Source organism: Corythoichthys intestinalis, chromosome 1 (genome assembly GCF_030265065.1).
Source record: "Corythoichthys intestinalis isolate RoL2023-P3 chromosome 1, ASM3026506v1, whole genome shotgun sequence".
Classification (NCBI taxonomy): Eukaryota; Metazoa; Chordata; class Actinopteri; order Syngnathiformes; family Syngnathidae; genus Corythoichthys; species Corythoichthys intestinalis.
In genome coordinates, this window is record NC_080395.1 from 66,701,075 (window position 1) to 66,716,033 (window position 14,959).

Sequence of the window (14,959 nt, forward strand, 5' to 3'; positions counted from 1 at the left end):
TTTGATCGGAGTATGTCAATATTACGAGGGATCCCAAACTTTATAGAGCTTGTTAGTCATCTGAGTCTGGCCAGAACTTGCTGCTGTTTGTCGAGGCTCAACTTACAGTCAATCATACATACTGTCTCTCTAACTGCTCTCATACTACAGAGGTAATGAGGAACCAGCCGAAACCGCATGTTGTTTCATCTCCTCTGACCTCATCTTACCTTCTCCTTGACAACACTTCCATTGTAGCTTTAATTCACCAAGCAATCACCAATGCAACAATGTACTCTTCTACTGCACGAGGTTTATTGTTTTAATGAACAACATGTTACTTAAAACTGCTGCACTAAAAAAAAAAAAAAAAAAAAAACATGAGTCTAGCCAATCAAAAGTAGTCGTCAACTTTCTGTCCCTTTATGGAAGTAAGGCTATGGAGCCTGTGTTTGTTATTTCCTGTCAAAAAAGCATGAAAATAGCTCATTTTCAATGTCTTTGTTTTCTTAGTCAAGAGTCCATATCTGACTTTCTGACACAGCGTTTGTGTGAAACCTGCTGTTGATATTTGGCAGACGAGTTGGCTTCATCCACAGATATGGGCCTGATAAATAACTTCAGGACTATTATTTTTTTAGGGAGAGGAGGGCTTGAAAACATACTTTTTCAAAGTTAGAAAATTAAAATTAGAGTAACTGGATGAATGGTCTATGCCCTTACAAAATGATTTTACAAAATAAAATCTAATTACACTGAATGTCATTTAAAAGCTCAGAGGTGAAAAACAAGTTTATGACTACTTTGTGAGCAAATTGTCATCAGTGGCAGAGAACCAAACCAAATATAGTGTGAATATGCAAAACCACAACACTAGGCTTGTGAGTCAGAGCTGTTTTTCGACCAGTATCAACGGTTCTATCCTTTATCTAAGATTACACTCATACAACCAAAGAGAGGCATCTCGTGAAACGCGTGTTCAGGAAGTGATAGGATTTGAGAAGAGATGACCACACCATGACATCATCAGACTGCACGAGTCATGTGCTGCGCATAGGGCTGAGTCAAACGGAGCCGTCTGCATTGTCATGTGTCTGAAAGCTCTGTGATCAAACGTTCACATCTATTTATTCTCCAGGTTGAGAATTCCTGCAAGTGGGTAACACAGCACGTAGCACCAATGATGTTTATTACCGTATATCAATTATGTGCGTGAGAAGTGACGCGATGATATTGACCGTATCAATGAGACGAAAACCGTGTAGATCGAAATATAATAGGTAATAAATTATGATTGTATTTTATCATTATTATAATATATTAGTTATTCCGTCCTCTTCCATGGTTATTTATAAGAGCAACTTTATGAGGTTTATGAGCTAAAAGAGATGCTCAAACAGCATTTTAGGCAATGTAAATTCATATTGTGCTAATTTACAAGTCTAATTTCTTTCTTCCTTCCCAAAACTTTATCTTGTTTACATGTTTGTGGCATGGCAAGCTACTAAAATCTTCAAACCCCCAAAATAACTTCCGCCTTCGCTAGTACACATACTATAATTTACTTCGGGTTTGAATGGCTTCTCGCAGGTGTACATATGCAGTTTTTGATCAGCTCCCTGAAATCCTGTTGATTTTGCGTGCTTTCATTACTTCTCCAAGCCAGTCGGTCTTTCGCGGAAGGCAGTTTGGAAATTCCTATTCTCTTCAATTGTCTGAATGATCCCCAGCCAATGACGGAGGAGTTGACCCCTGTCTACATTTGTGAATCCTCTTTAGATAATATTTTAACTAGATTATTTCTAGAGCTTAAAAAATAAATAAACAAACTTTACACAAAAAGTTTGAAGTCTGCCGGGTTTGAACTATTAATAACGTTTATGTGACTCAGTATGGATTAGATTATCATTCATTTTAGGCAGTATTTACCAGGGATGGGAATTGATACGATTTTTACGATTCCGATTCCATTATCGATATTGCTTAACGATTCGATTCTTTATCGATTCTCTTATCGATTCTAATTTCGGGAAAAGAAGAACAAACATTTTGATTGGCATCAAGTTTGTTTAATCAGAAGTCACAACCTTACAAACTCACAACGAGGTCAAAAGAGGCCCAAAGCCTCAATGTTAACTGTGGCAATAAGTGGCAAATGCACAAGAATGTGTAACATTTTACTGAAACATTTTTCTAATAGAAATAAAAAATATTGGTATATTTTGGCATATAGGTCGTTGTTCTGCCTTTGGCAATGTCCCCAAACTTTTTCCTGTGAGGGCCAAATAACTTTTCCCTTCTCTGATGAGAGGCCGGGGTCAGTTTACAACAAAAAAAGTGTGACGATTGCAGGAGTGCGTAAATGTAAAAAAATTATCGTTTTTCAGAAAGCCACAATCAAATAACCCTCTGTGGATTCTTCATGGAACAAAAGTAAATAAAATAAAAATAATAATATAATAATAATAAATAATAATAGCACTATTAATTAAATAGATAATAACCAAATAACCCTCTCTGAGTTATACACTGAAAAAGGCCAGGAAATAAATAACACTACTGAGGGAGAAAAAAACAAAAAAAATTCAAAATGCTCTCTGGAATTGTTCAGGGGGCCGGACCAAATATGGAGCCGCGGGCCGTAGTTTGGGGACCCCTGCTTTTATGTACCAGTATATTGAAATGCATGCCTTTTAGTTTTTATGGTGCTTTCATGCTCAAGTGGTGGCGCCCTTGCGCTTCCTCACGCGAAGAAGAGCGCGCTCACGTGAAGAAGAGCGCGCTTACACGCTAAGAAGAAGAAATGCCGCATCCAAGCGAGTGAGCGAGTTAGTGAGAAAGGGAAACACTGCCACGAGCCTACGTTCTATGTTAATGTTTGTAAAATATCTACAGAGCCAACGCCTGTATGTATCATCTTCTGTGTTGTTGTGTGTTTCCACTCGCGATCGGACACTTAAATCCAGTTGTGTAGTGGTTTAAACGATGTGCTAATGCTAGCGAACGCATGCTAACTGTTTGTTATTACTGTGTTAGCAGCTAATCATCGCTGATTTACGTTGATGCAAACCTGTTTGTTATTGGGGACGAAATTGATTTGTTTCATTTCTATTTTTAGTTTCAAGTGATGGTTGAATAAAGTCAGCAAATTATACCAACGTCTTCTGCATCGTCATTTGGGGGTTTAGCTAGCTGTATAGCCAGGACTGAGCCTTAGCGTCTCGGTGAGGACAGTGCAGTCTATTCCCTCCCGATGCAGTTATTTCCATCTCGCAATGACTGCAAGTCGCTTTGTTGTAATTTTTCCTTGTGAAGTGAAGACACACTTTCGAGCATTCGAACCTACGTGCTGTCATTGTTATGTTTACGGCGGCAATGCTCGTGCTAAACTATCGTAACCTTTCATTTTCACCTTTTTTCCTGGTGAAGTGTAGCCAAACTTTGGAGCGAGTGGTTCTTGGCACCATGCTAGTTTGATGCGTCTGGACAACAAGACACGTCACGATGCAATATGCGTCTTTAGGGATCGTTAAAGGGATCGTTAAGGCTTTTTCATTGTGATGTCGAGGCCTCGAAACACTCGGAACCGGTTCCGAATTGGAATCGGATTTCGATTCCCATCCCTAGTATTTACTGTGTGCCTTACGTCTGGTTGGAAAATAATTATTTCGCATGATTGGTAATCATTTTCTCATTTGTGTCTTTGTTACAACTATATGTGAATGGAAATATTGTTAATCTTCAAGTGTTAAAAACATTTGTGTTAATAGTTAACTTACATGAGCCTTCTCCCTGCGGGCTTCCAGCAGTTTGTCATGGTAGTGCTGAGCCACAAATGGGTCTACATCTGTAAGCTTGGCTGACGGGTTCTGTAGCGCGGCCAGGGTCTTCATGGGATCCCCTTCATCCAAGGCTTCATTGATCAGTCCAATAGCTGCAATACCTGTAAACACAGTAATTTTTGCACTATAAGGCGCACCTGACTATAAGCCGCCCCCCATCAAATGTGACACGAAAACGGCATTTGTTCATCGTTAAGCCACACTGGACTACAAGCCGTAGCTGTCCTCACTGTATTATGGGATACCTACACCAAAGATATTAACCGGTAACACTTTATTTGACAGCGGTATCATACGACTGTCATAAGGACAAATGAACCACCGTAAAGCTTTAAACCAATTGGCTACAATGCCTCATTGCTTCAAGAAGCTTCATTTGGCCATTACTGTTCCCCTGGGGGAGACAGTCATCCTCTGCTGCCACCTGCTGGCAACACTGTTGTTGTCCAACATGCCTCTTAGCATGCATTGCAGCGCTACAGATGTAAATAACAATCAAAATTCATGTTCTGTGCTAATTATTTATTCAGTTACTGTTCAAATTGTTGCATTAACTGCTAGCTATGGTATTTGGTAACACTTTATTTGACAGTGGCACTATTAGACTGTCATTAGACAATCATAATTATGACATCACACAGTCATGAGCATTAATTAATGCTTATAATAGATGTCATTTATGCATGCTAGGAGGCATGTGTTACCTATTAACCCAAATAAATCAACAAATAAAGACGCATTGGACTATAAGCCACAGGATTCAAAATGAAGGAAAAAAGTAGCGGCTTATAGTCCGAAAATTACAGTAGTTATTTTTCATTTTAATCATTGAAATAATGTATATTATTATTGTCTGTAGAAGTAAAAAAATTGTGTTTTTTTTTTTTTTGCACTCTCGGTCAAAAAAGTCCCCAACCGCTGCTCTATTAGTATGAAACTGCAGTATTTCCACCATACAATTTAATTATCCTACATTATTAATATGCATTATCTCAATGATATATACAAAGGGTGTAATGGTACATGTATTTGTATTGAACCGTTTCCGTACGTGGTCCTTGGTTCGGTACGGGGGTGTACCGAACGAGTTTCTGACGTAATGTAAAGTGCTGTCAAATTTTGCGCGTTAACGGGCGGTAATTAATTTTTTGAATTAATCACGTTAAAATAACCGACGCATTTAACGCTAGCGCGGAATGCCTGCTCATGCCTCCCATAATAATCCCACTGTTACGTCCCACGGACGGCTGCTAAGGGCGTAACATAAAACGAGCCACGCACACAAGTTGCAAGTGGACACAAATTTATTCACACAAGTCGAACTCGCGCTGAACAAAATATACAAAATGCGGAAGAAGCTGGCTTCAGCGTAAGCCCAGGCCAAAACAACAAACAAAATGAAACTACACTTGAACCCCACCCGCTAAGTAAACCCTGATCGTAAAAAAGAAAAAACAATACAGCCACTACCCTGGCTTCTACATTAAACAAAATGGGTTAAACGAAAACGGCAGTTTGCCTCTACTGCTGCGGTGCTCTTATTTAGAGTAGTGAACAAAAATGATCCAATAACGAATGAACACAAAATACCTCACTGAAAAAGCGGGAGTGTAACAAAATAGCGATCAAATGCACAGGTGAATGAATGGTGAGCAAACAGCTGGCGAGGAGGTACGCGGCACGTATGCTGTCAAATGCGAAGTTGCAAACTCTGAGTGTTGACTGTATGACGAGAGGTCAGATGACTTTTGTTAACGCTGCCTTTATTTGGTTAACAAGACTCAGGCACAATACAACACACACGCGGATATGCAAGCTCAAACAACGGCCTAATAGTATTACCTAGAGCCGTATTACCATGTATCGGATTAGCTGCCGTAAAGCAAGTGCCGTTATTGCCGCAAATGTAAACAAAGCGCTGCATAATGGATACATGTCAGACAGCGGCTAGTTCGGGTGGCCCGTCAGCGGCGGTGACGTCGTCTGCCCGTCCGGCGTCAATCAGAGTACGGCCAGCTGGCGGACGCAGCGATCAGATGACTGACAGTCTCAAAAAAGATAACAATTAAACGGCCAGGGCCGTCGCACCACTCAGCAGTGCAGTGAGCAGCGTGGGTAACGGTTAAATGTTAAAATGGAAGATGGCTGGCCCTCTGGGTGGGGAATTCAAAATAAAAAAGAATATAGATGGAACAACTCTTCACTTCAGTGTTGAAACTGTTCAATTTTGCACATCAGATATTTGTTTTAAAGAAAAAGTCTTAGCCAAAGTTATTTTTATTTTGTTTTTCAAAATATCTACATTTCAGAATATCGTATTTTCTATTTTTGAGCAGAATTCTAGCTTTGTGTAGGCTAATGTTCCTATTGTTGAAAGCACAAAAGTGTGTAATAAACAACTAGCACATTTATATTTTGCATTTTGTTTTCTTACTGTACCGAAAATGAACCGAACTGTGACCTCAAAACAGAGGTACGTACCGAACCAAGATTTTTGTGTACCGTTACACCCCTAATATATACAGTACACGTATGTGATTAAAAAATAATGTGGTGTATCTGAGTAAAACATATTGTGGTACCTGTAAGATTAAACAAAACAATTTAGCTTACCTTCAGTAAGCAGAACAACCCAGGCTCCCTTTTTACACTGCAAAAACACACCTCCTTAAAACTAGTTAAAACTTAAGTTAAAACTAAACTTTTCAGTATAAATCTAGTAGAAATAAGTGAAATTATCAGCCAGTGCTTCAAGTAAACTTTACTCAATTAGATTTCTTGAAATAAGAAAAATAGCTAACTGAAAATAAGATTAAGATTTATTTTAACCAATAAATTACTACATTTAATCTTAAAAAAAGCTTGTTTGTCAGACATGTTTTAATTCAACAATAGATATTCCACATTACATTTTTTTTAAAGCAATTCTTTCTTAACTTGGGTGAAAAATGACCAACTTTTAGATATATGGGCTTAATAAGAACAAATAGTACCGGTAATATGTACTTCAATTAAGTACAATAATCTGACGCATTAATCTGTTAACCAGTCTTTAACACTCATAACAAGATGGAGAAAAGTATTTGACTAGATTTCAGAAAAATAATCCGATAAAGACATTAATCTGCAATCTTTATACACATTTACTCACGGATCACTCACACAGTTCATGAATTCACCAACTATGTAAAGTCACGGTGCCCCTCAGACAGGTGGTACCATGACTCCTATATACAGTGGGGAGAACAAGTATTTGATACACTGCCAATTGGCAGTGTATCAAATACTTGTTCTCTCCACTGTATATACTTAGAAATATACACAAATAAAGCGGCCGTGACATTTTCTGTTTACTAAAGGGAAGCTAAATTCCTTTGTCAAATCTCGTAAACGCAACAATATGTTTTCGTCTAATACTTGTGTTTTCGTTTTAAAATTGAACTGCATCACAGGGATCAAATAGCCACTGGTTGCTGACCCCGTTTTAGAAAGATATGATATATTGGTCATGTGCTTGGGTCTGAATTTGCTTTGTAAGTGATGTATAGGTTTCGATTGGTATGAAGTGTTTGTGTCTATGTAGTCATGTGCCTTACGTTCATGCTCCTCCTGTACAGACATATTGACCTGATCAATACAGGCCTGTATGTCATTCCACGTGAGATAATCACAGCCCTCCTCCCTTGCTGCAGCCTTAAGGCGAATCAACTCATCCATGTATCTGTGGCCCAATGGACAAAAATATTCATAAGCCATCTGGTAATACTGGATTATGGCTACTATCTTGCCAATGGTCAGAACAAACCTTTGTGCATATTCAGGCTCCACGTTACCAAGTCCTGTGATGGAGCTAGACAGTTGTTTCCAGAGGGTGTCTCGATCCCCAACGTCAATTGCTTCGTTTATCAGAACTACTGATGACAGCATCTCAACTGCCACAAGAAGCTCTGAATGTGATAGGGAGCACTGTGGGAATAGAAATTTGAATTTGACTCCACTGGCCATATATCAACACAGAGGTTAAGATCAAATCTAGTTCTGCAACGATTAATCGATTAACTGAAGTATTCAATTAGAAAAAAAAAATATTCGAAATAAATTTTGCTGCCTTGAGTATTCGTTTAATTAAAGTGGCATTGTAATGGTTTGTTTTGAAAGTGTTTGCATTTCGTTTTATTGATTTGGGTGGATACACTGCCCACTAGTCTGCCTTATTTCACATGGCTGAATCCAGCTGCTCCCTGTTAAGACCAACATAAGCTAAGTTTTTGTTTGAGCTAATGTTTTTTAAATGCATTCGTAATTCAGTTTTAAGGTTTATTTAGCCATTTTTTGTGGGAATATGTGTTTGAACTATTTCTTTAGAGCATTGTAAAAAAAGCGTTGGCATTTTATAGCACTTAAACTAGCGGACCTTTGCTATGTAAGTTAGCCAATTGTTCTTTTGTTGTACATATATCTTTATTTATTTAATTATGTTTTTTATACTGTTTGAGGCTCAGGTCAGATATTTTAATTTTTTATGTTCCTTATCAGATTACTCGATTATTCAAACTAACTAGTTCATCGATTAATCGACTACTAAATTAATCGATAGCTGCAGCCCTAATCAAATCTTAATCACATCCAGTATAGTATTATATTTTTTGTGTTTTTTTAACATGCCGAATACAGCCTGGAAATTCAAGCATGTTTTTAATATTTCAAGCCCCATTAGCTATAATAAGCATGTAATCGTTGTCAACAGTTGTTGGTGAAGCAAGGATGCAAATTTTGTAGGTTTTTAAATTTCAACTGATTTTTCAGCACAATGAGAAACATTTCTTCAGTAATCCTATCCATCCGTTTTCTATAATGCTTGCTTCATTAGTTGCAGGTGGACGATACGACAGGGGACTCTGTGCGAGAGGCAGGACACCCAAGATTGGCCACCGGCCAATTGCAGGGCACACATAGTCTATGTTATAGACAAACAAGGATGTATACTGACATTAACATCAATGGGCAATTTTTGGTCCATAATTAATCCAACATGCACATTTTGGCAAATATTACTGACACAGGAAGAACAGAGCCTAGTTTTAAACCCCAAATCTCTGAAGTGTGAGGCAGATGTTCTAAACACTATCTTGCCAATGCTAACCTCAAAATGAAGTATATCTAAGTCGTATCATATTTGGGGTTTTTGACATACAAGTGTTTGGTCATTACAAATACCGATAGATAATCAGCATCAGAAAATTGAGTCAATTACAGTACTTTTTTGTAAGGCTAATGTTTATGTCTGTGCTAATTTTTGTGTACAGTATTTGTTCTTGGAATGGTGGTTTCATTTTTATTCTAAATCAATCACCTCGGAAAACATGATAACTATACAGAATTACATAGAATTACTGTCAACTGGTTTTTCAGGATAACCGCTACTGTAAGCTCAATAGGTTCTGCTCTGTGTTATTGTGAGGTTTCATTCTGTGTACCTCTGGACTTTGCTGGTGCAAGCTGGCCAGCTCTCGCTGATAAAGATTTGCAGCACTGGGATAGACTTCAGGAAGCTGAGCGTCAGGGTTCATCAGCTCTTTAACAGTGTTCTCTGCTTCTCCTTCCCTAATGGCAAAGTTGATACGCTCCACTGCCTTCAACACTATCAACATAAATAGTAAATTAAATAGAAAGAGTTATAAAAAGCATTTTCACAGTACAACAATTTAATTTTTTTTTAGTTTGTATGTAAATAAAGACCCAATGCTTAAATGAAAAATTTCAGTAATAACGCAGAAATTCTGGAGAGAAGAAACAAAAAAAATCTAATAATGAATAATCAACTTATTCAGGCCATCAGCAATCTGCCTTACAGCACCAAATAAATAAAATTGAATCCAAATAAACAGTCTTTAAGAGTAAATCTAATTGTGTTATCAACAGCTGTTGTTTTCATCGGAGCAGCGGGCTAGAACTAAGTGGGAATTTTGTTGGAAAAGCAGACGATGCAGATCTTGCATTATCTGGAAGGAATTATAGCGTGGTAACCCTTGAACGGATACAAACACACTGTAATACTGCTTTTACTAAAAGACGCGATAAAATTCTATACAAGTGGGCAGAATGTAAAAATGTTGAAAGCAGGTTCAAAGTGAGACTTATTGATGGGTGTACATACTTTTTAAGTAGCTTTCTGCTAAGTCATTTGCCACGTCCACACCAGCCTGCAGCTCATCCTTAGTCAGTGCTAGGCCTGGCGATGCCTAATAAGGAAAGATACATGGATAAGATTACATCAGCAATACAAGAGACAAAAGATTTGAATAGTTTCAACATGCATCCTACTAGTTCTTTGTTCTCTCTGTCGGCCTGGAGTTGTTTCAGGTACCAGCCTTTGTTCTGGGCCAGCAGGTTCTGAATGCCCATGGCCTTCAATGCCTCGTATAACTTATCCGCATCCCCGCCAAGCAATGCTTGTTCAGCAGCACTTAAGGCCTTATTCACTATTTGGCAAAACACATTGACATTTCACAACAGAACCAAATGAAAACTGTGGATGTGCTCAGACTTACTGCTTACCATTGACTTTGTTAACATTGCCCTGGATTTCAGCTTGAGTGAGGAGCTCATCATAAATATCTCTCTCAGCGGCAACATTTTCCATTTGCTGTTTGATGAAAACAAAATAAATTTAAATGATCCCTAATGTATTTGTATGTCCTAAATACAATATATACAGGATAGCATGGGGGTGTACACAAACAGAAAGGAGCAGAACCAAAGTACCTAGATTGGTAGTGCACAGAGATTGGCAACAAATACACTGAATGAATTTCAAAATATAGTACAAAATACCTATTATGGATTTACGTCAAAGCCAACAATGAACTACACTACGTCTCTGTATCAAAATACAAACTCCTTTGTTTTGTATTACTATATTTTGTAAAACTCCCAAAATACTGTACATGTACATTCTGATTTACACACATATTCAAAATCCAATCCTCAGATAAATGAGCTTACATACCATGTAAACAACTTACTCAAACAACAACAACAAGAATACTTTAGATACATACGCAGCCATAATTTCATTTTTAATTCTTGAACTTTTATGTCATAACACTGGGTTCTCTGAGTCCCACTACAAAGGTACACATTAAAAAATTAGGGGGTGATAATGTACCCAAAGAGGCAATAATGTAATTTCCCAATACTTTAAATTAAAACAAAAAAACAAAAAAAAAACAAAAAAACATGCAGGCATGGTGGGGAAGAACATGCAAACTCCACACAGGAATGCCGGAGCTCGTGATTGAGCCCTTGATCTCAGAAGTGTAATCAAATGTACATGTATTGGGAATACTGCCCATCCCTGGTATTGCATTAATAATTTTCAATTGTTAACGCAACTTAATTGTTGAAAAAAATCCTCTAAATTATGTACCGGTACAACACGCCTATTTTGGCTGTTACAGACAAAAATTCAAAAGGTCAACATTTCTTGCCTACAAGACCTAACTATTAATTTTCAAAACTGCTGATCCTAGTCAGGGACCAGGGTTGCGTGATGCTAGAGCTGATCCTAGCTGACTTTGGGTGAAATTTAGCGGACTGAATCCTGAACTGGTTGCTAGTCAAACACAGGGCACACACAGAAACAGACAACCATTTACAGTCACATTTACGCCGTCACTGAGTGAGAATTGATCCCGTGCTGCCTATGTTGTTGTACTGTTACACCGATGACTTGCCTATGAGACCAAAATGTAAAATTTCATGTGGCCCAGGTGCTTTGTGTGATGCTTCAGGCTGCTTCACATTCAATTTTATGTATATCCTCAATATTAGTGAAGCCCTTTTGATTCTTTAAAAAAGATCTTCAGGCCATCATTCGTATTTAACTGAAACATCTGCACACCATTAACTGCATACTAATGAGGAAGTAAGTACACAATATCATACCCGTTTCCGTGAGTTGGCCACCTTCGCTCCTTTGGCCTGGTATAATGTGTTTTGGTATTGCTGTGCAGAGTTGGGGTCGAGGTTGACCAACATGGCATTGGGGTTTTGCATTGCCGCCATTGTGCCCTCCGGGACACCCTGGTCGATAGCCTCGTTGATAGCAATCACAGCAGCGTGCACTGGAGGTAAAAGGAGATGCCTGGTGAGGAAGTGGCTTCACATGAATCAAGAAGGGCTTTCATTTAATTTTGTTTATTAAAGAACATAAAATTTACAATAGAATTATTGATCTGTACTCCATTTTGCAGGATGGGTTCTCGTTTGAAAAAAAAACAAAAAAAAACAGTGTGATTCTTTCTGCATTGTCATCTTGTTCCCATCACTACAGTAGTGTTATCTTTAATAGCTTCCTTGCGGCTCAGTAGAACTAATGACCCTTAAGAAAGCAATAATTGCAATTTATTGCAGCAAGTATCATGTGTGCCCTGTGCATATTTCTTTTGACGTACGAATTTATCAACAAACTGATGTAAAAATGAGGTATAGTATAGTATAGTATAGTATAGTATAGTATAGTATAGTATAGTATAGTATAGTATAGTATATAAAATGAGATCATAAATAAAAGCGGTAAACATCTTTTAAACAAAAACACAAACTGAATGCACAATGGTGAACATGGGGTTAATGAGATCCCACCACTCCTTCACGTGACATACGAGCAACTCTTACATGCAGCTTCATCCACTGAGAGCTCATTGGCCAAAATGCCGCCAATCTTGCTGAAGGCAGGCATCTGGATCCCATACTTTTCCAGCTCACTCTTCATGTTGTTGATCTCTTCCTCTACAAGAGAAGTTGGAGACGAAAAGCACATGGGACTTGGTAGGAAGCTGAGAGACCGAGAAGACAAACTTATATGTGATAATGTGCATGCTGGCTGTGAGGCAGAGTGGAGCAGTAACTCCACACACAGGAAAAACTCACAGTTACTAATGTCTTTCACATTGCCAGAAGCTCCTGCGCTTTTCTTTTCATAAGCACAGTCTACAGATACATTCAACATGTGCATGTCAACTGTGCCAATGTGGCCAAGTTGACAGGATAACAGACAGAAGGAGGCTTGTTCGCAAGTTCACAGTCTTACCAGTAAAATCTACTTTCCCATAGAGATCCTGAATCTGTGGGGCGAGGCCCAGCTTAAACAGGTACAGGCTGTAAAAAGAAGAGGGAAAAAAGGTTCAACATAGAAAAACAGCAAGACTATGTTTTTAGACGTCTCAATGTTATTAAAAATTAATCACAAAAAATAAAAATAAAAAGAAAGAAAAGAGGAACCACAGCCATCTCAGTGTCATGGTAAGTTGGCAACATATTTAAGTCGTTTGTAATTTGTATTGAACTAGCCTGAAAAGCCCTGAAGTGTCACCACTCAAATGTTACCACTACTGCAATTGTTAACTCATGTACATTGATCACACAAACTGGCAAACACTTAGTGACAAGCCAATATTTGTTGAAGACAGGTTGTCAGAAAGCACAGAGATCCTGTTAACATTCAGGATACAATCATTGTTTATACTCACAATTGTTATTTGAATGTTTTTAATGATTCTTTAAATAAAACCCAGCAGCAACACTAACACGGAACTGTTCTGGGTTTCTAATACAAGAATACCAGGTCCTTTTTGGAGTTAAATGTAAACGGTTTTGCTTCAGAAAATGTCCATAAAATCCCCGCTGCAGATGTTGAAGACATTTTTTTTCTGACATGGATGGAAGTACAGCAGAACCACAGTCTATTCACAGAGTACAGTATAAGGGAACAAGCTGAACTGGAAATTGTTACAAATCTTCAATATCTGACATCCTCTCAATATTGCATTAAAAATGAATAATCTGAAAATATATACTGACACTTTCTTAAAATAATTGCAAGGGTAATTTTTTTCCAAGGAATTTTCAGGGGAAAAAAACAACAACAACAACAACTATTTGTTTAATTTGTGTATATTTACTCACAATTTTAAGAAATATTTTTGGGGGAAAAAAAGTAAACTGGATGGATCTGCCAAAAAGCCATTTTCTATCTTTTTAATGTATGTGGCGTGCCGTAAAAAAACATACGGGAAAACACGAAAGTAAAAAAAATATATAATAAAAACTAACGTATGCAGCATATTGTAGAGTCTAAAAGGACAACGCTATTTGCAACTGAGAACGCAAACATGATTGACCCATAGCTGGCGCCAACAAAACAACAGCCTTCGCCTTCGTGATCCTGAAAACTCGTCCACCCCTCCCACCCTCTCTCCAGTCAGTCAAGCGGTGATAGCATGTAAAAGACCACACTCCACACGTCAACTTTGTTTCCAGACTTAACAATGCAACGATATGATTTTTCATTTTCCAAACAGTTTTTTAGTAGTAAATGCAATTTTGTAGATACATATGAAATCCAATTAAACTTTATTTTACGATATGACTAACACTGTGTGCTGCAATCACATTTACTGTATTTTTCGGACTATAAAAATAAGTTGCGTTTTTTTTTTTTTTTTTTTTTCATAGTTTGTCTGGGGGTGCGACTTATACTCTGGTGCGACTTATGTGTGAATTATTAATACATCATTATATCATTTCACATGTTATTTTGGTGTTTTGGAGTGACACTGATGGTTTGGTAAACTTGTTGGCATGTTCTTTATGCTATAGTTATCTGAATAACTATGTTACTAGCTATGTTACGTTAACATACCGGCCACGTTCGCATTTAGTTGTTAAAGTGTCATGTAACATTATCAAACTGTACACTTACAGTATTCAGCATGTTGTTCACTATTGTATTTTTATTTTAAATTGCCTTTCAAGATGACATATCTGTTCTATGTGTTGGATTTTATCAAGTAAATTTCCCCCAAAAATGTGAATTCTACTTCTGTGCGACTAATATGTTTTTTTTCCCTCTTCATTGCGCATTTTTGTGTTATGCGACTTATAGTCCGAAAAATATGGTAATATTGTGTTAATTTTTTTAAAATTATGAACTGTAAAAGAAAGTCACGTTGTGTATTACATACACACATACAAACACAACACTATTTAAAAATTATGAACTTTAAAACAAAGTTGCGTTGTGTATTACACACGCGCACACACACACCTCAATTTTAGATGGGTAAGGGTTTTGT

General features: G+C 37.7%; 1 protein-coding gene across 1 annotated transcript in view; it reads right to left on the minus strand.

Annotated features, from left to right (window-relative positions):
* iqgap1 (IQ motif containing GTPase activating protein 1) overlaps positions 1–14,959 on the minus strand; it is a 141,811-nt gene that overhangs the window by 27,028 nt on the left and 99,824 nt on the right. The window contains exons 6-15 of the mRNA XM_057836916.1: positions 12,916–12,983; positions 12,501–12,614; positions 11,769–11,947; positions 10,380–10,467; positions 10,146–10,303; positions 9,979–10,063; positions 9,299–9,462; positions 7,627–7,787; positions 7,418–7,542; positions 3,759–3,922 (exon numbers count right to left, since the gene is read on the minus strand). Coding sequence (XP_057692899.1) covers positions 3,759–3,922; positions 7,418–7,542; positions 7,627–7,787; positions 9,299–9,462; positions 9,979–10,063; positions 10,146–10,303; positions 10,380–10,467; positions 11,769–11,947; positions 12,501–12,614; positions 12,916–12,983 — 1,306 coding nt within the window. The remainder of the gene's footprint in view (positions 1–3,758; positions 3,923–7,417; positions 7,543–7,626; positions 7,788–9,298; positions 9,463–9,978; positions 10,064–10,145; positions 10,304–10,379; positions 10,468–11,768; positions 11,948–12,500; positions 12,615–12,915; positions 12,984–14,959) is intronic.